The sequence below is a fragment of the Crocodylus siamensis genome, chromosome 3, assembly GCF_052110815.1.
Source record: "Crocodylus siamensis isolate JL-2025a chromosome 3, ASM5211081v1, whole genome shotgun sequence".
NCBI classification, from domain to species: domain Eukaryota; kingdom Metazoa; phylum Chordata; order Crocodylia; family Crocodylidae; genus Crocodylus; species Crocodylus siamensis.
In genome coordinates, this window is record NC_143397.1 from 86,212,365 (window position 1) to 86,240,310 (window position 27,946).

General features: G+C 44.2%; 2 protein-coding genes across 10 annotated transcripts in view; one reads left to right on the top strand and one right to left on the bottom strand.

Moving 5' to 3' along the window:
- The window catches only part of NFIB (nuclear factor I B), a 234,971-nt gene extending 234,355 nt beyond the window's left edge, over positions 1 to 616 (bottom strand). For all 6 annotated transcript variants that reach the window (XM_090038716.1, XM_090038715.1, XM_090038709.1 and 3 more), the window contains exon 1: positions 436 to 616. In XM_090038716.1, the coding sequence (XP_089894842.1) occupies positions 436 to 477 (42 nt within the window). In that variant the 5' untranslated portion in view covers positions 478 to 616. The remainder of the gene's footprint in view (positions 1 to 435) is intronic.
- Positions 1 to 27,946, top strand: part of LOC149868494 (endogenous retrovirus group 3 member 1 Env polyprotein-like) — a 144,703-nt gene that overhangs the window by 4,217 nt on the left and 112,540 nt on the right. The window contains exon 2 of one of the 4 annotated variants that reach the window (XR_016441265.1): positions 550 to 675. The exons of the other annotated variants lie outside the window; for them this stretch is intronic. The gene's annotated coding sequence lies outside the window, so the exon portion shown is untranslated. Of the gene's footprint in view, positions 1 to 549; positions 676 to 27,946 lie in introns of those variants that run through there. 4 annotated transcript variants of the gene reach the window in all.

Consider the following 27,946-nt stretch of genomic DNA (forward strand, 5'->3'; position numbering starts at 1 on the left):
TTTATCAACTGAAAGAAATATTGATAATATATAAAGCATTCAATTGTCTTAAATAGAAAGATTTCTGTACCTCAAATCTATAGCAAGTAATTTAGATTAGGCCTAGATTTAGCGTACGTTGATGTTTGTTACAGGCATTGCTCTTGAATATTTTCATTTAAGTACCATAGTATATATACACATTTCTCTAACCTTTGATTTCTCATTTATATTACATTTGGGTTTATGGGTTAAATGTTTCTTTTTCTATAAATCTAAGCAAAACTACATACCTCATGGCAAACTACACAAATTTACCTAATGCTTCATAGATCTTACAACATTCTGAGAGTAAAAAAGAAGTTTTCTGAAAGCTTAAATTTTTTTTTTTTTAAGTTTACAGTGGACCAAACTAAATCAAATAACATAAGTAACACAGAGTATTCACTTTCTTACCTGGAAAGAATGGGAGGTAGTTTTGGATTGGGATAAACTCATTTGTAGAATTTCTCTTGAAATGAGCAGCAGTGAAATAGTTCTTAGTAGTGGTACTTAATTTATTATCTTTAGGTGTCCAAAAATGAATTGCCAAGATCACAGCTGAAGGCCATTGTTCAAAGCTGCCTGCAGACTCAGAAATACAGCACTGCTTTGTTGAACACTCTGCTCATGTTTTCAAGGTTTCTTCACCATGAGCCACAAAAAAATAATTTGAATGAAAGCCAACTTTCTGGAACAAGAATGTGTAGCAAGTGGTTGATTCAGCAGCAAATTGTGTCAGCAGCATAATCACAGAACAAACAAGAATCAAATTCTGTGGCCACACAATCACAAAACAGATATGGGCAGAATAAAAATACAAACACAGATGTTACAGGTAGTACAGTAGAAATGTCTTTATTAAATCTACCTGGCACTTTTCATTGTATCCTCTGCTTTATGATGTTGTTGCGGCTTTGCTTATAACTTTTAAGTTGCTTAAAACTTCAGCACATTTTAAAAGCTTTAAGCTGAAATTTTATGTAGTTGGTATCTGCTTCAAATTGTTGAAATTATTTTTTTTAAAGAAATGTCAAGATGATTCTCAAAAATAGTAGATCTATGAAAAATAAATTGCTTTGGCTAAATCAGACTTTTTCGGAGGTTTTTTTTAAAGAAAGCTGTAAGACCTAACCAGTACAGGCTTAAAATTTTGCAGGGAAAGAATCCTGTGTTTGGAAAGGTGCCTCTTGCTGTTGCTGTGAGATTCAACTGAGTTCTAAGCCACAGAAAATCACAATTTGCACATGTGCACTACACTTGCTCATTATTTCTGTAAGTTCATACTTTTGCCATGCTGCTCTTTATATGTTCCCAGGCCCCACTAAGCCTCCTGCATAGTTTCCTAGCAACTAGATAGAATTATAGCTCTAAACTTGGCACAGACAAAACAGATCCTTCTGCTTCTTTTCCCTATCAAAGTACTCTTTGGTTAGGATAAGATACACTGGGCCAAGAGACCTGGAGTTCTAGCTGCATGTTTCCACAGGTTGGCATTCAGAATTTTATTTACTCCCAAATAAGGTTTTGGACTCTAACCCTGTGAGGAGAAACAATATCAGCCCTTCTATTTTAAAGAGCTGTGAAACTGAGGACTACAGAGGTTGTACAAGATTGCTTCTGGAGGGGATTAAATCTGATCCCTCTAAAAAAAGTGTGAAAACTCCTTTTGAGTTATATGGGCCATGATTTCAGCTCAGATCACTAGTACAGCAGCACAGGTCATATCCACCAGTCGAGTGTGCCTTTGGGAAAACACGCAACCCAGCTTTATGCATTTGGCCATTTAGAGAGGGGGGCTCCTCTTGCAAATCTACCTGCACAAAATGCTTGGTGAGCCAGAAATGAGTTAAGTGGCCATTATGTGATGCAAAAATTTCACTGACATACACATTGCATTCAGGAATCATAATGCTCAAGACATGGAACTTGCATGCAACTTTAACCACCCGACAGCATCCCTTTCACAGAGCCAGGAATATAACTAAGGAATCCAGATACCTAACATTTGACTTCTGCCTGGCAAAAACTGCATTGGCTATACTTTCATTTTCATCTCCATGTTTCTCTGAAAAAAAGCCCTTGAAACTGCCTGACAACAGTGAAAACCTACATTTAAAGAACATTATTCAGATTACAAAGTGAAGCACTCAAAAGTTAGAAAATGCCCTACTTGCTCTGCAATTTTAATTATGCCTTCATTTGTCTATGCATTATGGCAGAGTCTTTAATAATAGGGTAAGGATCTCTTTCTTTGCAGAACCCCTCCCTTATTCACTGCACGGGATTACTGAGGTTCTGTAACATTATTGTTTTTACAAGAAGAAAAAAAATACTTCAGAATTATTGGTAGCCTTTATATGGCCTGCATAGCTTTTTAAGTTCACACCTCATTAAGGTGAATGGATTCACATCTTTGTTGTTACTTTTTTCTTCCAGCATTTTTCTTCCAAGCCAGGTTAATTTACTAGCAGCTGACTTCGTAGCAGCTGTATTTTTGCAACAGAAAAAAAACCCTGGAAACTTTAGAAATTGCAGACCGTTGTAAAATAGAGCCAGAGCTGGTCCTCGGAGAATAATTATTTTGGCTCCCCATTTTCTATAAATCAATCTACCAGGCCCAAATCTCTTCTCCTGCAACAGCTGTAAGCTTCCTTCCAACTGCTTTTTGTACCCTGGGGTTCCAGCGATGGGTCCTTGAACACTTGAGGATAAGCTGACACAGCGAGTTTTACTCAGCTCTGTGCTCCTTGGCATTTGTACTAAGGCTGGCCAAGCCTACTTGCAAGTACATGCACCAGAGATATGCCACCCCTGCCCATGTAGTTACATCCACAATTCATTACACTGTCATGCAGACAGGGATGATGAGCATTGGCTCCAGAAATCTGGTGTGAAGAAACAAGCTTTAATGGAACTGTATGAGAAGTTTGCCACAACCCACCAGTGGGCAGGACATACAGATAAATCTAGAAATGGAATGGTACTTTTATCTGGAAGCTATCCCAGATATCTACAGTGTCATGGTGGCTTGGGACTGGCAAGCCAAAATGTCAGTGACTTAGCAGTGGAGGTGATTCCTACTAATTAAAAATGGTCCTTGATCATACATGACTATGGGCTTTGTATTTGAGGAGGTAATAAGAAAACAGTTAACCCCCTTTCACCAGGGTACATGGGGAGTTAGCTATATGTGACCAACCTTTCTCTTGATTAATACTGTGATGCACATTGCTAAAGTATTAACTAGATTTCAGAGAATAGGCTTCTGAAACTGCACTGGGGCCATCAACAGCATAATGTACCCATAGTTTGCCCACCAGACATATGAATAATGACCTCAAAGAATGCATCTCTATTGTCCTGCATTGGTTGTTCTGAAAGGCAGGTTCATGAACATCAACAGTTGCCTGACACCACAGTGCTAATAAGATTTGGCATTCACCTGCTGGGACAAGCAGGAAACTTAATCCGTTTAAATAATATATTATAGACACTAATGCTGTGTTAGTCTCCACTATCATTTGAAAAAACCCTACTCAACCCATACTAGTGTGGCTCACACAATTGTCACTTGACTTCAGAACAGCTATGGAGTGGTTTATTTACCCACCTAACAGATGTAGGATAGTGGTAGTATATACATTCAGCAGGCTGAAGGCAAGATTGTCCTCCACTTCGACGGCAAGATATTCAATGACCTTTGTATTATTGTAGCAGACAGTGCCCTGCACAACACTGGCAAGTATGAGTATGAGTATGAGAATTTTCACAAGGCAAGTGTGGGGTTGAGGCACTGTTGGTTTTTAGGACTGCTAGTGGCAACTGGGAATGGCATCTGTCATTGCTGGGAATGGATCAGGTAAGCCAGGGAAACAACGGATGGCTTGTGCGCCCACATCTTTGTTTTGCAGAATGGCATGTAAAAGGAAAACCAATGCTTTGTACTCTTGCTCCCAGTTTATTTGCTTTGGGTTTTTGTGACTATTGGAGATTTTTATAGTTTGCTGAAAGCTTTCAATAGGGCTTCTGGAGAACTTTTCTTTCCCAAGCTTTCATATGACAGTTAACTATGCTATCAATAAAAAGTATTAAACAACAAAGCTTTTAAAAGAAAATTACAACTATTCTAGATGGCTATCACCAAGTTTTAAAAAATGCCTACATGAACAATAGAACTAGATGTCAGCAATGTATATGTCTTCCTTATCCTCAGATTCAAAAGCAGAGTGAATGGGAAGCATTTGCCCATTTTAGCTTATGGAGCAGTTCAAAGCCCACCCAAGCTTTGATAGAGAGATCCTGAACTTTCCAGTGGTACCACTGGCTGTAGAACACACTAGCAGGAAGGGAAACAGACACTGGAGCTGATGGTAGAGGCAAGAGCTGTAGCCTGGAAGTTATCCAGGTTAGCAGCAGCACCATTAGCTTTCTGCTGTTCTCAGTTTTGCCTCCTTTTTCTTCCTCTTTATGCCCAAAGAACTGCAATGACCATTCTTTGCTTCACGTCTGCTTTTTCCCCACCTCTCACTCTCGATAATCACCCTCCTGGAAGTTCAAGTGTTGATCAGTGTACCTAGACTCACTGTTTAGTGTAATAATGCCATCCCTTAAGATTTTTCTATTTTCACCACTGGTTCAGGGTCCTTCCTTAAAAGAAGCCAGTGTTGTTGTCTGTCTAGCAGAGATGTCAAGGGGGGGTGGGGGGGGAGAGAAGAGAAAATAAGAAACCTCTCCATACTTCTAAGTTATGGCAAGGGCAAGGGTAGATGCTTTTATCAATTTGATACACCTTCATCTCAACTCTACACACTAGCCTGCTCAGAATATGCTGCTGACTAGACTGCCAACCCAGAGGTGCACTGTGGCAAAGATTTCATATTTAATGGATAATTTTGTTTGAACTAGTTGGGGGATGAGGTTAAAACAATCAGACTACGGACCTATTAGCAAAACCTATTTTAAGGTTATTTTAGGCTGCAAAATCCTTAGAGGATCTTAATTTGCTGGAAATCACCAAGTGGAAGAAGGATCAACTTTTCTAGGCTAATAGTAGAATTGCTTTTATCTATGTACAGGATATTTTTGTTACCTGATGAATGAACAGCATACCACAGAGTGGAGAGGGCCTGAGGGTAACCACTGGAAGTTCCCTCTGCCCAGGAATTTCAATGACTGTCTTAAGTTCCTCCTGTATTCTCAAACATCACCTATGGGGAGAGGTGAGTGGGGATAAAGAGGATGAGGGGAAGTTCAGCAAACTTTAACAGAGGGCTGAACTGGAGTTCAGAGACTTGCTTCAGCAGAACTGACTCTCCCTTCCCCAACCCCCACCTGGACAGCTGTTGTAAATAGAGAGAGCACCAGGAAGACAAGTACTGTAGCCCCCAAGGGATTTTTTCACTTAATACAGCCACTGTGATTTATAATCCAGGCTGTGGGGGACAGTGTTTGAATGCCAGTAATTGTATAACTCTTACTCGATATCAGCCTATTGGTGATAAAGTTACAAAAGGGGCAGTTTATGTTGAAATACGCACTCTCGCTTGCTAAACCTGTAATCCCAGTTTTGATTGTTTTTTTAGTAATCAGATAAACTTAGTAGGAATTAATCATCAGTTTCCTGTTTAATTTTTTCCCTTGCTTGGAATCCACCTTAGATCACACGTGGTGGAGGAAAGGAATGAGAGGTAGAGAGAGGAAGTGGCTTTCAACCTCAACTTAAGCTAAAGCCATCCCATTGCACATAACAGCCTCCATAACTATTTTATTGGTCATAATCCAAAACTGTCTCCCACCTATGCTGCAAATTCCCTCTAACAACAACAGAAGTGGTGGCAGCCACTTACCCAGCTGTGACTAGCTCCAGCACTTGCTCTGGTGCTGCTTCCCCTCCAGGCTGTTCCCTGGATCACTCCCCAGACAGATCCTTGAAATGTGTCCTCAGGGTATACCATCTGGCTATATAGGCTACTCTGGGTTATGTTGTTTCAGCTCTACAGTATAGGGGTGACTCTTCCTAAGCCTCTGCTCCCAGGATATCTTCCTCTTTGCCTCCACCTTAAAAATGGTCCCTGATCAGAAGCCTCTCATACATGACTATGGGCTTTGTATTTGAGGAGGTAATAAGAAAACAGTTAACCCCCTTTCACCAAGGTACATGGGGAATTAGCTATATGTAGTTGCCAACCTTTCTTTTGTGATGGGCACTCTGTAGAGATTTGGACATCAACCTGCTTGACCAGCCACTACTAGCTTCATCATGCTCCATTCTGGACACACTCCAGAGGTTATCTAGAACCCTGGTGCAAGCCACAAGCAAGGCTAGAACAGCATCGTGCAGGATTGTTTAGCTAAATAGATGTGAGCCAGGCTGTGTGGATGGAAGGCAAGTAAAAAGTGAGTACATAGAAGGACCAGATAAAAGTAGACACAGACAACTCTGGGATAATATTAGGGGGCTAATAATACCTGAGTTTTATCTGCATCCTCATGGCAGAGAAAGCTGGTCACCATTTTTAAAGGTGACACCCTGGCTTTAACTCCTATGTCAAGCAAGCCTGGATTCAAAGCACATATAATCTTGCCCGATGATGTCTGTTTAAGGACAGCCTCTGCTAAAATAAGAATATTGTTCATAGTGTAGACATTGAGTCCCCTGAATGACCATTTTTTCCGCTGGCTCAACTATAGGGGTAACTTCTTTATCAAAGGAGAAAAGCTGGTAGGTGTGCATTTTGGGATGAAGCATCAGGAAGATACAACTTGGGAGAGTTAGAGAGCTGGTTTGTTGATATAGGAACTAAATGACTAGGAAGACTTCTGTCTCAAGTAATAGCTTCAAATTGCCTGTAAATTAAAATTACACCAGTGATTTAATTTTTGAAAGGGGCAGGGGGGGGAAATACATTTTTTAAGTACGACAGATATTTTAAACAATGGGTGCGATCTTTAGTATACATAGATAGAAGGCTATCCTGATTGATTACAGGAAAATATAGAAAAATGGTGTCTATATCATTAAATATATAAGAGAAATACATATAATTTAGAAAAAGTTATGAGCCAGGTGAAGTGATTCCCTCGTCAATAATTTTATTTTCTCCCATAAATATATCCATATTTCCTCACCTTCACATGTTTCTGATAAAGTTTTGAATTAACACAAGTTCTCTTTAATAGGGACTGTCCTCTTTATCATTTATTTCTATTTAACCTACTACCTCAACACCTAATCTGTTAAATGTGTTATAGATGTTACCATGTTTTAATGGTTATTCATTAAAAAGAAGCAAGAAGTATGATAAAATGAATATGGGCCACCCACAGCTTCAGACATGTAATGTAATGCACCGTAATATATCCTTAATTTGTATTTTCTCAACTCCACTGGCTATATCATTCAAATCTGATATCCCAGTATTATAAAATAGAGAACCCCAATGTACATATTCTAAATGAAACCTGCATAATATCAATGGTATCCAGTGACATAGGAAACTCTGTAGGCCATGCTGACAGAAATATATACTCCGAGCCCTTTACAGCACCCCGTAAAAATCCTAGTGTGGCTGATTTAAAAACAGGTCAGGCAGCTCCTGTGCTGAGAAACCTCCCCTCCAAACTACCTTCTTATAGGGATTTCCCAGAGGCCCCATGCAGCAGAATTTATCTCCTGGTTTCCAGGCCCTGCAGACCCCAGATACCAGGCCTTAATCCTGCACCCCTTACTCCGACAAAATCCCCCTCATTCAAAGAAACACACAGGAAGGCAGGATTGGGACTCACTGGCTCTGCAGCAGGCATATCTATCCAGGGGGAAGAACAGACCATACCAAACGCGCCACACACACACACACACACACACGGAAGAAAACAACTTCCCAGCAAGGGAAGGGGTGAGGAGTATGTGTGTGCTGAGGTGAAGGTGGCAGGGGAGCTTCAACTAAACCTACTCCTAGAACACTAAAATACCCCATTTTGCAGCTCCCTTCATCATCTCTGACCTTGGAGGCTAAACCGATCCCCTTTTTTTTTTTCTTGCAGTGGGAGTCACCCTGCCCCCCCAAACACGCATGCACGCGCACACACACACAAGCATCTTTAGCTGTTGGAAGGGGACAGACAACTCTTCCAACAGATTTCTGGAGAGGACTGTTGTGGGCATGAGGTGGTGGAGAAGGGGAGGGTGAGGGGCCTCCCCTGGCTGCTGTATGTGTAGAGGGGGCTTCACGGAAAAGGCATTTTCATCGGTAGCTGCCTGCTTTCCCATCTTCCTGCCTGACACCTGCCGCCCAAAGGCAGCCAGACTTGCCAATGTTTCTTGAGCACATGCAGATGTGACATGAGGAGATGTTATCACAAAAGGGCTTGTTAAAGCAGACGTGTGAAAGTAATGGGCTGCTGGCACAGAGGCTCAGTTCCCATGCACGCGCCTTCGCTGTCTATTTTCCTGTTTGTTTGGTCCCCTTCCTTCCAGCAAAGGCAGAGCGCATAGGCAGCCTTGCCTTTTTGTTTTTTTGTTTTTTGTTTTGTTTTGTTTTGTTTCCTAAGCTCCTGGAGGGAGCTGCAGCCAAAAAGGACTTTGCCAAAAAGAGAGGATTGGCAAACCCTGCTCCAAGTCTGCATCAAGCAGTGCCGGCTTTAAATAGACCCGGGCCCTGGCTGCAAGCTGCTGCTGCTGCAGAATTGGTTACAAGAGTGTGTCAGGAAGAAAACACAGCAACAAGAAGAAAAAAAGACCCACTAACCCCAACCTGCGCCCCCCCACAAAAAAAAACCCAAACAAACTCTCAGCATAGGCCGAGCTGGGCTGCAGCCTGCCTCAGCTTACAGCTATAAACTGTGTTTGTGTGGCCAGATCGGGTGAAAATTGTCACTTCAGTCTGCACCGTGTCCCATGGAGTACAGGGGGGAAATGGGATTGCGTTTGTAGGCTGCATTCTTGTTTCTAGCAGCGAGTGGAGGGAGACACCAGGCTTTCTGCATGCAAGAAAGAACAGCTCCCCGACTCAGGGAGGGGGGAAGGAAATGTTTGACCCCCGAGAGCTGAATACTCTCTTCCCCTCCCTCTTGCAAGGCCAAGCCACCCGGAGACAAAGGGACCTGGACCCTGCCCTGCTCCTGAGCTGGGGCAGCCTCAGGTTGGGTCAGCTTACAGCCGGCCAAACTAGCAACGAAATAAACAGCGAGGGGAGGGGAGGCTCCTCCACCCCCTCCCGCTTGTCAGCCACTGGTGAATGGGGGTCTCTGAGGGCTGGGCGGGAGAGAGCTGCAGACCCCTCGGGCCGGGCAGTGCCGGTCTGGCCGTCTTGCAGGGGAAGACCGAGGGGAGCCTGCTGAGGCAGCACGTCCCAGCGCTCTTCAGGGGCTCACTCCCCTCTCTCCAATCTCAGGGGAGTCAGTGCAGCGCGCTAGCCCTCCCGCAGCCCCCGGCACCTGTGCAGCCTCCGGCCCTTGGGGGACCCCGAGGCAGGCGCAGGCTCTTCTCCCAACGAGCTGCGGGTGGCAAGAGGCGTCAGAGCCTGCTCCAGGGGCCCCGGGGAATGGCCCTGGGAGAGGGTGGCCGGCCCCAGACGCCCTCGCTGGAGCCCGAGGGGAGGCAGCGCGGCCGCCCGCCGGCGCGGGAGTAAGGGCTGGCTGCGGCACCGCAGGTCCGCGCCGCGCTGTCGGGCCGCCCCTCTCAGCCCGCGGTCTCCTCTTCCCTCGTGCGCGGGGCCGCACGCCCAGGACACGCCGAGGTGGCGGCTGTGAGCGGGAGCTATATTTAAAACACGCTCTGGTAGATAGTGTGTATAGGTTCCAGTCTTTCCTGTGTCGCGTTTATATAGAGCAAATATGTATATTTCTGTGTACGTTTCTCTTATTATATGACGCGTGTGTAGGTGTATAGCTACATACACATGTAAACAGAACAAGAGAAACGTACATAGAAATATACATTTCTGTTGTGTATAAAACGACGTATATCGCTGTAGACTCGTAGATACACAGCCATATAGGCTATATTACATGTCAATACAGACACACATATAGCTTATATTATAACATGCCAATATAGACACAAAGGACATACGGTTATAGTATGCCAATATAGACACAAAGGACATACGGTTATAGTATATGTCGATATAAGCACGCAGAGACATATAGCTTATATCTGATACTACATGCGGTATTAGATACACAGCTATATAGGTTTTATCTTTCATACTACACGTCGATATAGATACACACACACACACACACACACACACACACAAACGGAGAGAATAGCGGGGGGGATGTCTATCTAGATTTGTGTAGATGCGTGTGTCTATATATTGACATATCTCTAGACAGACCTATTCCATATGGATATAGATCAATTCCATATATAGATACCCACACACTACCGAAAAATATATTTCTGTATACATGTATTATATAAGGCTAATAGGTACAACGTATGTACATATACGGATGTGTCTGCATCCACCCCCATGTATACGTATCCGAATGAGAGAGAGTTAAGTGGAAGATGGTGCTGCACAGCTGCACTAGGTGTGTGCGCGCTTCCTGGTGCCCATGAAGAGCCAGCCCGGCCCGCCGCGCCGCGCCGCGCCGAGCCCCGCGCACACGCCCGCGCGCAGCCCGCAGCAGCCGCCGCCGCTTCGCGTTTCCCCGGGCCGCTCCCGGCGGGCGGGGCAGGGGCGGGCCGGGCCGGGCCAGGACGTGGGGCCCAGCGGAGCGAGGGTGGGGGAGCCGCGGCCCCAGCGCCTCCCCAAGGGCAGCAGAGATGGGGGCACCCGGGCGGGAGAGGACCGGCTCTGCAGGAGCACCAGGTGGAAACAAAGTGTGAACAAAACCAGACACGGAGACAGCACGTCCCCCCTCGCTCCCCGGCAGAAGGAGGACCACGACCGGGGAGGGAGGGGGGACTTTTCCTGGGAAATCTTGAAGCTGCCTGGCAGCCTGGGCACATGCAGTGCCAGCAGCCGGGCGGGAAGCGGTGTGGGGGGGGGGGGGGAGAGCCCGGAGCTGTCGGGCACATCCCAACAAGAAAGCGGCGCTACTAAGGCATCACTCAGTCGGGTAGTTTAGCCTGGCTGGGCTGTACAGACAGGTGAGTTATGTTGGGCGCCCGCACGCACACGCGGGGAAGCGCCCGAGGGGCTGCGCGGGAGCCTGCCCTAGGAGCAGGCTCCTTTCTCAGGACCGCTGAATTGGTGCAAGCAGAGGCCGAGCAACTGTCCCGCGGCCGAGATATGCTACCCCCGAGGCCTGCGAGGAGGTTGAGAGCTTCTGCCCCACAAGGAAGACACAGAAGTGGCTCCCACCGCCTCCAGTCCCCTGCTCCGCTTGCCCCCCCACACCCTGCAGCGAGCTCTGCGCCATCTCCTCCCCGGGCTGCGCTCTGACATTACGGAGCTCCCGTCTGTTTCCCCTCCGAAGGGACTAGCCTGCCCTCCCGCAGCCTGGGTGGGGGCCGCTATTTTTAGCTAGTTCCCTGGAACAAAATGTTCCCACTCTCCTCCCTTTGAATCCCAACCTCATTGTGGTTTGACCGGTCTTTGATATGCCAGACGGTTGGGTTTCCTCCTCCAACTACCTGTTATAGTGAAACGGCTTCCATAGCTTGGCAAAATAAAAATTAAAAAAAGAGAGAGAAATAGGCAGAGACATGCTTCTATGAAATCGTGAGCCTCTTGCGGTGATCGGCGCCCGCGTGTACGAGCCAGGAGAGCTGTACACAGATTTGCCTTGAATGCAGTGCACAGCTCTCCAAAGAAAACCAGGGCTGATCAAAAACATCGCCCTGCTTCCTTAGCCCTCCGGTAAATGCGTCTTGACTGACCGTTGGAGCCCCCCCCCCACTTGCATTTCAGAGCTATTCCTAGCAAACGGGGATCCCACTTGAATAACGTTTAAATCATCCTTTCCCCAAAGCCTACGTTTCTCTAACCAGAACTACAGCCAAGTTCGTTATATGCACTGCATGCAACTGATACGCACTGAAGCTCTTCTCCCCCTTGTCTTAGAAGCTCATCCGAGACCAATATAATCATCTGGATCATTTCTGAAAACGTTGCTGAGGATGTTTTGCTACAACCTGGCCAAGAGAAATACAAATAAGGTTATAAGGAGACACAAAGTAAGGCGGGGGCAGGGGGGAAAAATTAAAGACCCCCCTCATTCAGTCTTTAAATAACACCATTCCCCAGACCCTATATATATCACTTTAAAAGTGACCGATAGCTGCAGTCTGGTCTGCAGAACTGATCAGAGGGTTTTAGGAGTGTAGGGTTTTAGGAAGGAGCTCCTTGCCACCTCCTATTCTGCCGATGCACACATGACCCCGGACGTGAGAGCAGTGCGCCTATCTACCGATGGTCCGACTTTAAAGACATCCCTATCACTCCCAATTTAGGCGGCAGTAGAGACAAGACGCGAGGGGGGGCCACAAAAAAACAGGCAAATTATGTTTTTGTGCGATGGGATCTAGAAGCTTGATTTTTTCCCTATTTCCAGGAAAAGAGGAAAGCCCCATTTGACACCCTCCAACCCTCCTCAACTCATAGCAACAGACCAGTTGCAACCAAACTCCTGGGGTAATAATGACCATTCTTATGACAAGGAGCAACAACTGATTTGCTATAGAAATAGTGTTTGTTTGTGAAGAACCTGCGGATGAACAGCCATTAAGATCAACACGATCTGCACCTAAAAAGTCTATTGCCTTTGTCACGTTTCGCGTGCTGTTAAATCGCTTTTCATGTTTAATTGTTATTGTCCTTTTTCTTCATCAATATGTAACTTGCTTCCTATTTCCCGCGATTGCAATACGCTATTTAGGTCCCTGAAATTATTTAAAAAGAAAGAATGGGCTTTTTGTTTCAAATTCAGTCAATTAAAATCCCCCCTACCCCCCCGCCCGCCCCCAATATTCGTCGGGAATATTTCCACGTAATTAAGATATAATTCACTGATACTACTAAGGTTTCTAATACCGGTGTCTAGTATCTTTTTTGATTAATAGTCATTGCATTTTAGGTGCTCTCCACTGATATTTGAAAAAAAAAGATGGGGATAGTATGATACTTAGGGAAATCATACACAAATTCAAACCAATAAATATGAATCAAAGTTTCTGCGCTCAGTTACTGTAGTGACAAGGCTGTGACATACTGACTGATCTAGGATATAAAAGACGCTTCGGAGATGTAGGGGAGATGCAGTTAGGCACACGTGTAGAGAAGTCTCTCTCGATGTATAAGTCTATGCAATGTACATGGCCAGCTGCTACCCTGCATCTCCTTTTTTTATGCCACCAACTCTGCTCGACTAAATGTACCCGCACGAAAGCCAAGCTGCAACTCAAATGTATGTTCCCGAAAGGAACCACCGCCGAGCAGGGAGCGAGCAGCGGCGGGACCTTCCTTACAAAGCCGATGTCCAGCCTCAGCGAAGGCTCCCGGATTTTTTGAGGCTAAATGTAAAGAACAAACGCTGCAAAGACGAGACGCAGCGAATCATACGGGCAAAAAGTACCGGAGCTGCATGAGTGCGGTTGGGGGAGCGCTGCGAGACTCTCTCTCGCCGAACATCGCTCCGATTCCTGGGCAAAAAAAGTGTAATGGCAGGGGGGATAATTCCTCCCCGCCCCTCCTCCACCGCACACCTGCAAGAGGGGAGTCTTTCCTGCCTGAGCTTTTACACCCAGAAACCGTTTCGGGAGCACATCTAGCTCGCTCGGGGGTGGTTCATCTCGCGCTCCCCGTGCCCTCGGACAAAGTCAGCAGGATGTTGCTTTTGCTGCCCCGCTTTGTTTCCACCTGCCCCAGCAAACGCCCCAGTGCCGCTGACCCCGGAGCGGTCGGTAGCGAGCACTCCCTGAATGCCCAGGGACTTCAGCAAGCCGGCAAAGGACCCGATCCGATCCTTAATAGATCTTTTATTCCCAGTCCTCCCATTCCCAGCCACTTAGGAGGGAGGAGAGGATTCAGGAGCCTAACACAGAATCCAGAAGACAAAGTCGAAAAACTGCAGCTGCCCCTGGACCAGCCGCCAGCATCCTAAGAGCTGAGGCCAGCAGCGAGGGAGAGTGTCGGGCAGCCGCTGGGGGGACAGAGAGAGAGGGACAGGGAGACCGGGAGCTTTTAAACCTAGACTGATCCCAGCCTGCAAAAAGCCTTGATCTCAAAAGGGGCAAGGGGGGGGGCGTTCCTTAATGGTTTATAATAATATCTATGAATATATATTATTCTATAGATGGATAGATTATCCAAATAAAATATATTGCAGTATCTATACTGCAATTATCCATATAGAATAGATACTGCAATATAGATATGGGTAATAGCTTTAATTTGTATTATAGTCTCTATATATAATTCATTCCATATAGAATATATCGCAATATCTATCCATAGAATAATATAATCATATCTATTGCAGTATATTTTATATGGATAATATATACAGATATCTAGAGCTACATCTCCAAATATCTAGATATTTCTATCTCTATAATCCATATAGAATATATTGCAAGATCTATCCATAGAATAATATAACCATATCCACATCACACACACGCACGCACGCACACACCCCTCCCGGCCCCCCAGTCCATCTGTCTATGCCGGATCTTTCTGTCAGCCCTCACCGCCAGACCCGACAGCTCCTGGGCGACTGGCCTCGGGGGCTGCGCTGGGTTGGGACGGGAGTGGAGGGAAGCAAAGCAAAGCCAAGCCGGAGAAAGGGAAAGAGGCGTCCCCCCCCGCTCCCGCCAAACCCTTCTTCCTGCTCCTCTCCCCCGCAGCCTCTGCCCTTTGCCCCGAGCCCGCGGGCCGGTCCTCAGGTGCCCGGCGCGGCTGCTGCCCGCGGGCCGGGAGCTGAGCGAGGAGCCCGCACGCGTCCCGCCGCCTCTCACTGGGGGCAGGGCCCGAGGCGGAGCGCCCCGCGGCCGAGGGCCGCGGCGGGAGCGGGGGAGCGGGTCTCCGCGCCGAGCCCAGGCCGAAGGGATCCTGCGCCCCCTCGTGTCGCAGAGCTGCCAGCTCAGGGCCGGCCACTGCGCGAGCGAGCTGCAGGATTCTCGCGGCCGGCTGGGAAAACACGAGCGGGCGCGCAGGAGGAGGGTTAGGCCTGTCAGGAAGGGGAAGAAAACGCATCTGACCATAGCAACGTGAATGGGGACCAGGCACTTGAGGCATCTCGCTCCTCTTTGACTCAAGGCAGCTCACAGGCCCTTCCCCTCAGCCCGCCCCAAGAAATGAGCCACTGCCAGGCTGATACTCCAGGACTGAGGCCCCTCAAAAAGACACAGTCACTTCAGCCTGTGCCAGAGGAGTGCTCTGTGCACAACCCCAAGGCCTTGGGCAGAGCTTGGTTCAAATCTCTGTACTCAGGAGTTCACAAGCACATCCCAATCATCACATCACCCGCATGCAGTGTTTCAAACCCATGCCCCACGGGGTAAATTATTAGTGTAGTGTAGTGCAGTTACCACAGTATACCATACTGTATGTATAGTATAGTATAAGTAATGCAATATAATACAAATCCTAGAGAAATAGGGCTGGAAGGGACCTCCAGAAGTCATCTAGTCCAACCTCCTGCCTCCTATCCAAATCATCCTATACAAATCCATAATCTAACCTCTTAGTACAGCTATGTCTTGCTTAACATCGTAGTTAGGTTCTTGAAGAATACAGCTTTAAGCGAAACAATGTTAAGTGAATCCAATTACATCACAGTACTTACCTACTACTAGCAGGCAGCGGCTAAACAACGTTAAAACTGAACATTGCGCGACTTTAAACAAGTATGTTCTCTGATAGATCAGTGATGTAATAATGAAACAATGTTAACGGGGACAATGTTAAGTGAGGAGTACCTGTAAAACTACCATTGTCAACCCTGACAACACAAAATATAACACACCCTAACCTGTCACAAGGGGACTACAGCAACCACTGTCCTGCTTCTGTAAAAGGTTGTTAACATATCCTTTCCCTGCCATCTCTTGAGGGCGATGCCCCCAGCTACAGAGGAAGGCAAAAGCACTCCGCAGTCCATCCCAATTGGCCAGGGGGTAACACTCCTTCCTGACTCCAAATAGAGTGGATTTGTTCAAACTGAGATGTTCTGACTGACAGTAGCAGACACCCCAGCTGTCAGATAGAGACATCCAGGTACAAAGGCATTCTGGATTACTCAGAAAACATCCAGGCCCAACAGATTCAAACTCCACACTCCTTAAACTCATTGGTCAGTCTCTGGAAGAGGGGCTGTGTCTCAGGATGGATCTCTGATGTGCCTAGCAGAATGGGGCCCTGATCCTATATCACAGCAGCAGTACTAAAAGAGTTACTACTGAGCTATGTGAAAGGACAACAGTAACATTTTTCACTTTTAGGCTAAGTAGTTCCTGTGCGCTTTTGTAATTCAAGCTTAGGCACTGTACATGTGTATGCATATGTATTATGCCAAAACCAGCTGCAAGGGCACATACAGTGGATTTCCTGCAAAAAGCTACATTAAAAGAAGCATTGAGGTTACAAAACCAAACTCTGCTTTCTTTGCCAGGAAATGCCAGAATGAAGGTAGCTAGTGCAACCTTAATTTGGTCTCTCTGCACACATTGTCTTTATAATTACAATTCAAACTATTTTTCCACAGGACTCCTGCCTCACCCAGGGCACAGAATGGACAGTGCTCACTTAATGAGCAGCTTTTCAATATTCTGTCTTCTCCTCATTGTTCAATGTCTGGCCCCATGCCGTATTTACTACGCATTTTTCAAGTCCTGCTCTGAGGACAGAATTATTAATTTCCTCACAGGCTTTTCTATGGAGTTCATCATTACCGTATCTCAGTGCTCAACCAACAAATACATTTATTTTCACAACACGCTGTGAGATGAGTGGACATTATCTCCATTTACAGATGAGGAACTGAGCCACAGTGAGAGTAAGGTCAAAAGTATTCACTTATTCTGCACCCCTAATCTGAGGCACCTGGGTCCTTATTTTTCAGAGTACTCTCTTCAAAGCCTGGAGCCTTCAAAGCGACTCCAGTGTCACTGCAAGTGCATGGCATGTGTATAAATCTTAGCCAGGATTTGCTGAAAGTTGGGCACCCATAAAAATGATGACCCCTCAATTTCTTTTCCTGATATCAGTAGGAACTCAGTAGCAGACAAGGATAGGATCCAGTTCTCCAGCATTCAACAGCCCTTACCTGTCCTTCTTAATTTTTCTGGGCTCATGACTGCCACCTCTGCTACAGGCCCAGCTTTTCGGATTGAATTTTCATGGGGCTTACAACCCACTTACAAGTGCTGGGACCTTTAGTTTAAGGACCAGTGGCCTTAACCATTGTCTTCCATCTCTTTGCCTTTCCCTGCCACATTTACTTCATACCATTCAGGATCTATAACAAATAGCACAAGGATCCTACCTGCCATGGGAACACAACCCTGAATCTACTTCAGAGCCAACTGAAAGTCAGACTTTCACCTCATAATTAAAAATCATATCCTACTACATACCCACAAGAAAGTCAAATTAAGGTTGCAGCAGGGTCAAAAATTGGCTGATGGGGTGCACCCAGAGAGTGGTGGTGGACGAGTCGTGCTCAACCTGGTGGGATGTGAACAGTGGGGTCCCACAGGGCTTGGTCCTGGGGCCTACACTGTTCAACATCTTCATCAGCAACTTGGACGAGGGGGTGTAAAACACATTGTCCAGGTTTGCCGATAACACCAAGATGTGGGGAGAGGGAGGCACACTTGAAGGGAGAGAGAGGCTGCAATTAGATTTAGACAGACTACAAAAGTGGGCAGATGGTAATAGGATGGGCTTCAATGTAGATAAATGCAGAGTGTTGCACCTGGAGAGAAGGAATCCACAGCATACATACAAGCTGGGGAGCACAGAGGGAGAAAGGGATCTTGGAGTCATTATTGACTCCAAGACGAACATGAGCCGTCAATGCCAGACCGCAGCCAGCAAAGCCAACCACACCTTGTCGTGCATCCAAAGATGCATCTCAAGCCAGTCCAGAGAAGTGATACTCCCCCTCTATGTGACATTGGTCCAGCCTCAATTGGAGTACTGCGTCCAGTTTCGGGCACTGCACTTTAAGAAGGATGTGGCTTGCCTTGAAAGGCTTCAGAGGAGGGCCACCCGCTTGGTTGGAGGGCAACAGGGCAGGCCCTATGGGGAGAGGCTGAGGCACCTGAACCTGTTCAGCCTCAGCAAGCGGAGGCTGAGGGGGGATTTGGTGGCTGCCTACAAACTCATTAGGGGAGATCAGCAGCAAATAGGAAGGGTCCTATTCCCCCCAGCAGCACCTGGGGTGACAAGGAACAATGGCTAGAAGCTGCTGGAGAATAGGTTCAGGTTAGAGATTAGGAGGCACTGTTTCACTGTTTCACTGTTAGGGTAGCTAGGACCTACCTTGGGTAAATTAAAAAAGAGGTTGGATGAACACCTGTCTGGGGTCATGTGATTCCAGCACGTGCTCCTGCCAGTGGCGGGGGGTTAGACTAGATCTATTCAGGTCCCTTCTGACCCCTAACTACTATGAAATTATGATTCTGGCATCTTCTAACTCTGGTGAGTTCTTGATATGAGTGATATTTTTAATACATTTCCATAAATTATTCATGTTTAAACATTTTTGCTTTAAAAATCTTCTTTAACAAAACAAAAAACAAACAGCGACCCTTGAACACCTTGGAATCTTACTTTTGCTTTACATATTGCCCTTCATGTGCTGCTTAACGCAACATCAGGTACACATAAGTAGTTTGTCTGTTTTGTGATAGGTCATTTGGTCTCTAAGGGCAAAAAAAAAAAAAAAAAAAGCATTAGCCTAGAGGAAAATTCCCTTACTTGAAGAAAAAAAGGGTCCAGAAGCTCAATTTTCACCTCTAATGACTGCTACTTATGGGCGTTTATACACATGCTCCGAGAGGCATGGGGGGTGCTGCTTTAATTAGCGTAGCTCCAAGAGCTGGGCTAATTAAAAGCACTCTGAGTGTCATGTGTATCAGCATCCCTGCACTAAAAAATGGTGGTGGCACTGTGCTTTGAACTAAAGCTCAGATGAGCTTTAAAGTATGCCACTGCGATTTTTCAGTGCGGGGACATCCGGTACACATGATGTTGGAAGCTGCCAGAGTGCATTAATTGCGACTCAATTAATCGAGTCTACTCTGATGCCCTGGAATTACAGTGTGTCAGAGTAGGCTCCCTACGCGTGTGTAGGAGATCTATATTTCCACATCTTTCACCAACCTTACAGTCAAGGCCAAAAAATGAAGTCCTAGAGGAAGACAACCTGATACCCCATTTTGCAAATAGTTTAATGGGGAGATTTACAAAAAGGCATTATAGAAGTAGTCAGGAATAGAACCCCTACCATGGCTCCGAAATGAGAGACCCACACTTAGTCATGCTGCCTTCTAGATAGCCTGCTTTGTGTATATACCATATTTTCTCACATACAACATGCTGCAGAATATAATATGCACCTCGTTTTGAGTTGAAAGGCAGAATAAAGAAAGAATTTCCTTGTCATAAGGAATTAAGTAGAAACCTGCTAGAGACCCAACCCTGCTCATTGTTCTGCTCCTTGTGGATTGCTGCAGATTTTACTTTTAGTTTCACCTAATAAGCAGCAGAATTCCACTTTTACCATATTTCTTGCATGTAACGTACACTCCAATTTCTCGCAGATGGTTTTTGGGGAAAAGGTGGATGCCAGAAAAATAAGGTATTTAACTACTAGGCCATTCCCTTCTCCCAGACCTGGTGATTCCTGATCTCCAGTATACTAAATTCAGTCCAGTAAACAGTTGTCTCACCCATTGGGAGCATGCATACCCAATTCTGTGCTAGTATTTGAACTAAATAGAGACTGACAATTACTGCTGAAGCTCAAGCAGTGGTGACCTGAACTAATAGTCCAGTGTTCTTATCCTGCTTTTGACTGGCATGAAGGGATTTTAGGGTTGTGCAACAGACTTTGTCTTGCCTAAGCTAACTGGTTTAAATGTATTTACACAAAGAGCACATCTTATAATACACACACCTGTAAACTATGGTCTGATGCATTAAAATGCAAGTGTTTCCTATTCCAGCCATTTGTTACTCAACCTGATCATGGAGACCTAGCCATGAGAGGCACACCAAATCTACATAAAAAAGTCTGGGAAATTCACCCCAACAGAAATTTTGTTTAGTGACAGTTAAGGTTGCATTCCTTCCACTGAAAATAAAGGGAATGAACATGAGAAATTAAAGTGAGAAGTCTCCTGCTTTGCCTTCTACTTTCATATTCCTTATAGAACAATCAGTACTATACTACAATACTCAAGACAACTTCCACTTCCAACTCTGACAAGCACTGGAAGCACTGTCTACATTAGCTGCATCCATCTTGTAATCTACTGCACTTTAGTGTACCCAAAGAGCAGCGCATGCAAGTGTTTATGCGCGTGCACATTCTATTCAGTTGGGAAGTTGTTGTGGCTTCCAACTGTTGGGGTGAGATTAAAGGTTTTGTATTAGAGTGTCAGCTAACCCATCACTAATAAAAATACATACTGGGCCTAATCCTAGTAATAGCATCCACATTGCACAACTTCCAGGATAACCCCACAACAAAGAAAAAATATTTGCCTAAGAGAGAAGCTCCCCCGTTGCAGCTTTTGCAAATAGCCAAACCCTTCCCCTTCCACATCAAAGTCATATGGTGAGGTACCGTTGTGCAACTCCAGACAGCATGCTCAGAAAGCCTGGATGGGACATGGGTAGCTTTACCACTGAAGTGCTCTCTAATTCCACAGGGGCTAGATTAACTTGTGGTATAATTAAAAGCAGTCTGGGAGCTAGTCTAAATTATGGTAGCTTCTCCAGTGTTACCTATGGCCCACAGAGTAAGTCAGAATGGCCACAGAAATGTGTGCTACGCTTCTATCCCCCGCTCCCTCTCCACCATGCCTTCTATTCGGGAAGAATTATTCCTTAATAAAAGATTGTTATAGTCACTATAAATTACTAGAGCAATGTAAAGGGAGCTGAGCAGCAACCACAATTCCTCCCAGATACTCCATCCAGCCTAACTGCTGTACAGGCTATTACCTCACCACAAAGCCAATTTCTTCAGGATGTAAAATAGAAACAGAAAACAGTGCAAACCTTCCATTGATGTTTATTCCAGACTGTTCTGTAGTTTATCACTGAGAAACCTTCACAAACACCAAGCAAGGCTTCTGGTATGTGTAAAGTTAGAAGGATGCCCTCACTGACCCAAGAAGCCCAGAGAAAGATTTCAAAAAGGGATTGGAGGGGCACAGATTTTGAAAGGGTTACTTAACACTTGCTTCTGTGAAGAATGCTGCACCCAGCCTGGTTACAGGAGATGTTCAGCACATACTTCTGGGCTTACCTCATAGTATCTTAACATTGCCCTTGGGATGAAATATACCCATTTTACAAGCTCAGGAGCAGTAAAATAAGAACCAAGTGAAGCCTGAAGAGGTCATCCCAATTCATTCAACTAATTCCCTTGCCCGCACCCCCAAGAATGATTTACTGTGCTTAGTTACCATATTTTTGACTGCTATTATTTTCTATACTTAATATTTTATGGAGGTTTTATGGTTCTGTAAAGCTGGGATTTCATCTATAGAGAACATTCTCCTGTTTGGTCCCAAGGAGCAGTGCTCATTTGCAATGTGAAGTTTCATTTTTATATTTGCCTTTGCTGTTCACCTCTAAGGAGCTATTTAGCTTCAAATGGAGTTTCCACTTTATCACCTCATGGTCACCCAGGAACAAGGCAAAGAGAAACAGCATTAGAAGCTGGGTGCTTGCCATCACCTAATAGTCCCACCTGTCTGCAAGGTGAAATTTCAGATTCTTCTGACCATCTTTAAAATCCTCAGGTTGTTTTTGAAGATTCTTTATCTGGGAACTTGGATTCACTGCCTCATTGAGGACGAACTACAGAATAGCCTGCAAGGCTACCCTCCTCCCCAGCTTTGTTCTGCAACTGATGTGATGTGTAAAATCCTGATGGCTAAATATCTGAATCTGTAAAATTCATGAGGAACTCAACTGATGCAATTGCACTGAAGTCTTAAATAAAGGAACAGACTGTCTGTATCACTGGCTTGTATGCAAGTGTTAAGAATAAGAAATTACAGCAAATTTTGTTAGCATACTATTTCTGTACTTGTCAGAGACTTTTTAATTGGCTCCAAGCCCATGAGGGATCCCATCATTAACAAGTAATTCCCTGGATTCCCTCCTGAAAATAAAGCAAGCATAGGTGAGGTAACCAGTCCTTTGCTTCTGATGCGTACTCAGCTGAACAGCTGATACTGAACAGGAGGGAAGATCTCAAACATCTGTCTCTATAGAAGATTCCAGCTCTACTAAAACAGTCCCCCAGTACCACAGTTTTAGGAAGAAACAAACATGCTGCTTGTAGAACAATTTCCTAATTTATTGCCCATATAAAATAGTCACCAAGATATCAGAACACAGAGGAAAAGATCCCCATTTTAATAAAGAAGTATAAATTAGGATGGCAACAGTGCTTCAGAAAGGAGAGACACTGTTTGCTAAGAACAGGCATAGGATGCATTCCTGGCAGTCACTATTATTTTGCTCCAATACATCATTCCTAAAGCTTATCTGAAATGAAAACTCATAGCTGCACAAGTACTTGTTTGGGCTTCTATCAGCTGCCAAGTGTTTCTCCCAGAATCAAGGCAGACACTTTAGACTCTGAAAGTTTTCACATCTATTTTAGTGGGCTAAAATCTTAGTTTGTCATTAGAATCAAGCATCTACAAGAGACTAGAGACTGCCTGTTACACCTTTTACATAAATCCGACTCAAAAATTTAAAACAAGATCAAAGAAAAAAAATCTCTCTCCTGTATATTAGATGAGCCTTTTTTCTTAACTATTTTGTACCCGAGAATCCTTTATCCTTTATTAAGAAATGGAGAATGAAAGATGAACAAAAAAAGTTAAATGAATTCCATTCAGACACAAAGCCAAAAGCAGGCAAACTGTTTGAGCAGTTGCTTATCCTTGTACCTTTTCTACTTAACTTTTCTTGCAGCAGTCCTCAAGCTCAGATGCATGGTTTCAAAGTAGTACATATGAAGAAGAACATTCACCTCTCAGGTAGCAGTGAAAGGTAAGTACAGGAAAACCATATATAAAAAATTAGAATGAAGGATGAAAGGGGCAGGGGTGCCTACTGATATGTCTCCCTCCAGACATTCATGATCAAAGACTACTATTGCCATTAGACAATCAATCTCCAGTTGCATACATAAAACTCTGGCAGCATGGTCGCTGCTTTCAGCAGAGGTTTTAGACATCTGAAACTGGGCAGTCTCCCAACATTTAGATCCAGTTGCATTATACATTCCAGAAAAGACAGCACCAAATCAGAGGCCCTCTCTCAACCATTTTATTTTCAACACACAGTATATGAAACAATATATTGCAAAAAAGTCAGTCAACTCTGAGTCTTCTCAGGGTGGCTATATTTGTGCCTTTCTGTACCTACCAGTTCCATCAAATGGCCCACATTGGAAGAACCTAGTTGCTATAGGTAAGGCAAACTGAAAGAGGAGCTGTGGGAGAGATTACAGGAAATATGTGCCTTTCCCTGAAAATCAACAGACTGTTTTTAAACCAGAAATCTACAGAGATATGCATGCATTTGCAAATACATCAGGCTAATACCCAACAAGGAGATAAGTGACCATTCCTCTTGCTCACATGTAAACAGACTGTTATATACTTTAAAGCACCGTGATGACTTTACACAGGGAGGTTTTCCTGTTCTTGATTCAAAACCAGCTGTAGCATCCAGTCAAAGTTTTGGGAGCTTCCCATTAGGGCTTTCATTGAAATACATGCCCCTCTTCCCTTTTGAGAGGATTATCAAGAAGCTGCACTACATTTGAAGTGGGAAGATTAATTTAAAGGAATTATTCAGTCACAATTAAAGCACAGAAGGCAACCTCAATTATTTAATCCTAATCTATTTACTACTATCTCTAGATGCTTCTGTCTTCCTGTAGCTAAAACACCTCTTTAGACATAAAATAATCTTAGCCTAATCTGAAGATGATAGAGGCTGCCCTGTATTTACTGGATTTCTCAGTACCAATATACTCCAATTCTTAATACTCCATTTCTCTCTTATGCACTTATCAGGAGGACCTCTATAACTACGATGGTTCAAACCATTCACTGACATCTCTCATATTCACATAAATGTCCTGTGGAATGTGTAGCCTACAATGATATTTTACAGAAGAGATTCTTCTATGTGAAGAAGTCAAAGACCAAATACCAGCTAACAGGACATACTTAGAAGTTCAATTGGATTCAGAGCTTGCCTCTGAAATCACCCATGTATTTGTAATAAGCCACCCACTCCTTTGCATAATGTCAAAGTGGATTTTAAATGAACCTTTGGCAACTAGTCAAATATTTTGCTTCCCAAAAGAAGGTCCCTACTTTTCTATTTCATGGAGTAAACATTCTTTCTCCCACCCTTCCCATTCAGTAGCAGCTGTCTCTTGTACTGATCTTCCTCCTTAGAGAACAGCCTAATACTTGTACCCTTACTTAGGGAAGAGCCCATCTTCTGCTTTCCCAGAGCCAAGAAAAGAACCCAGATCTTCCTACTGTGTGTGTGATGCATAACCCTCTGGGAAATGCCCTCAGGGCTTTGCCACCTTGTACAATCCCTTTTCTTGATGAAGTTTTCACAGCCATGTTTCATAGATTCTAGGGTCAGAAGGGACCTCAGTGAGCCATATAGTCCAACACTCTGCTGCTGGCAAGCAAGAAAATGGTCACCAAACCTGGGATCGTGTGACCCCAGCCAGGCACCTATCCAGTCTCCTCTCAAAGACCCCCAAGGATGGGGCGAGAACCATCTCCCTTGGAAGCCCATTCCAGATCCTGGCAACCCTGACAGTGAAGAACTTTTTTCTAATGTCCAGTTTAAAGCTACTCTCCAATAGCTTATGGCCATTGTTCCTTGTTGTTTCAGGGGGTGCCCTGGTAAACAGATCATCACCTACTTCATGTTGTTCTCCCCTTATGAATTTGTATGCTCCCACAAGGTCCCCTGTCAGCCTTCTCTTGGAGAGTCTAAAGAGGTTAAGGTTCCTTAGCCTTTCCTCGTAGGGCCTCCCCTGCAGGCCTCTAACCAGGTGAGTGGCTCTTCTTTGGACGCTCTCCAAGTTGTCCGCATCCCGCTTGAACTGCGGTGTCCAGAACTGGACACAGTTTTCCAGCTGCGGCCTGACTATTGCCGCATAGAGGGGGAGAATCACTTCCCTGGACCTGTTTGTGAAGCACCTACGGATGCATGACAAGGTACGATTGGCTCTGCCAACTGCTTCATCACATTGGCGACTCATGTTCATCCGAGTCAGTGACTCCAAGATCTTTTTTTGCTTCAGAGGAGCTAAGAAGGTCGCCCCCCAGCCTATGGCTATGATGGCAGTTTTTTTCTCCCTAGATGCAGCACCTTGTGCTTGTCCTTACTGAATTGCATCCTATTGCTCTCTGCCCACTTCCGCAACCTGTCGAAGTCAGCCTGAATCTGGTTCCTCCTTTCCAGGGTGTTATTTTTCTGTCATGTGCAAATTTGGACAGGGTGCTTCCCACCCCCTCATTGTTGTCTTTTGTCTTGTCTTTTGTGAATTAAATGCTTCCTTATTTACATATTTGATATGCAGAGTAAGCAGCAAAAGAGTATGGTGAATGTTACTTGACACCATGGTCTTGCTGCTAAGAGGACTAGAGGACTAGGTACAAAAAGTTTCATGACAGATCTGACAAGTTCAAAAAGAACCTTTAAGCAAACAATACAGATGTATAGAAAACACATGGCTTAGATTTATATTGGTTTATAACAATCCCATAAAAGTCCATGCTTTTAGTTCAAGACACAAAAAAAAGAGTCTAACTTTTGCATTTCAATAGATTATACCACTTGTAGTATCAGAACACCTGGCACTTATTTTTCTGAGTCCCTTTCCTCCTTTGCCAGGGCCAGACATTACACAAGTATCTTCAGTGCATGTTCAAAGAAAAGAATCTATCCCCGGATATGGAGACTTGCCCATCTTGGGTGAGCGGAGACATACTGCTTTGCCTTATGCCTGGGTATGCACCTGAGGCATGCAGACATCTGTTACAACACAAGGTCTTGTGTGTTATGGATAATTATAAAATGGCATTTCAGTTTTACTGGGGATGTGACTGACTGAAAAGCTGTTTCATCTCCTAACGATATAGGGTTTGCTCCTGCTTCCACTGAAGTCACAGGAAAACTCTTATTAAAACATCAGCATTCAACAGGAGTATACATTTTTAGGGCTCAGAAAAAAAAATCTAACTCCAAATAAATGTAAATCTTTTAAAAAAATTTCTCAATGGATCTTAACTCAAACTGAAACTAGGGAGCCAAATGTTCCTGAACTCTGAAAAGTTCAAAAGTGGATCCAAGTTTTGCAGTTTAGGTTAAGACCCATTGAGAAATCTTTAAAAAAAATTAACATGATGACTTTTCACTAATTATCATACAGTATAATGGAAATTTAACCCTTTAGGACACTGACAGTTTTTAGAGAGTGCCAGCCAAGCAAATGCTCAGAACACAGCTGGCTTTCAGTCAAACACTATCCTGGGCAAGCCAGAATTTGGAAGAAAATAAGATAATTACTGTATTAATTTATACAGATCATTAAACAATTGAGTTAATTTACAGTTTCTAATGATACACTGCTATATTTTAGTTTTTTGTGTCTAAAAAAAACCCTCTCATGTGTAATACCAGAGCTGAAGAGATTCTGTAAAGTTCGCAGGAAAGTGGCTGTGTTCCAAATGTACATTACCATTTACCAATAGAACAAAAAGGCCACACAAATGGGTAAAAAGTAATTCAGTAATTGGGATGGGACTCAAATGAATCTTTGGGTTCTATTATATCGATGCACAAGGGATTTTCTTATTAGTATTCAGAGGCAATAATACCTCTGTAAATCCTCCTGTACACTGATGGGAGAACAGGGCTCGCTGTGATTACCTTTTAACTTATAAATATGTTGTAATAACTTCCAGACTTAGCTTTTATGATATGTATTCACAATATCTGAGAGAAATCAACATCACTGAGAACTTTGTTTTAAAATGTTTTTGAACTATTCTCTTTGACTTCATGCCAGGAAAGGCAATCATAATGTGTTGGATGGATTTAAGTGTAAAACTTCTCCAATATTTAAAACCAAAAACTGAAACACAAACCATCACTTGCAAATACATGAGACACAGATTTGGCATAGAGATCTAGCATGAACATCTGGACAAAGGACATAATAGAAGTATCTATTTCAGAATACTTTCTATTCTGGGTTGATACTACAAAGCTACTCTGAAAGCACTGTATGTAAAACACCAACAAGGGGTACAGTATAAGGGTTGTGTCAAATAGGAGAATGTGCCTAGAACTTTGAAAACAAAGTAAATTTATATATTTCTGAAAAATGACATTGGAGAAGGTGGTGGATTTCAAGTAATTATGGACATTTTGTATTCCTGCTATGTGTGCATTAGTTGGAATACTACAATCCTGATTTTTCCATGTCCCTTCATTGAGCACTGAAAAGGGCCCTGTTCAATTTCCATGTCAGATTTTGATGGGAAAATTATAATAAAATGTGTTTACCTAACAACAAGATCTTATGTTTAAACAAAAAATTCCATCACTTTCAAAATCCTCTGCTAATGTGTTATTTTGTTAAGTTGTCAAACAACATTCTCTGTCTTTTAAAGACAGCCTCTAACCCTCTTACAAACCCTGTCTCTAATATATAGAAAATA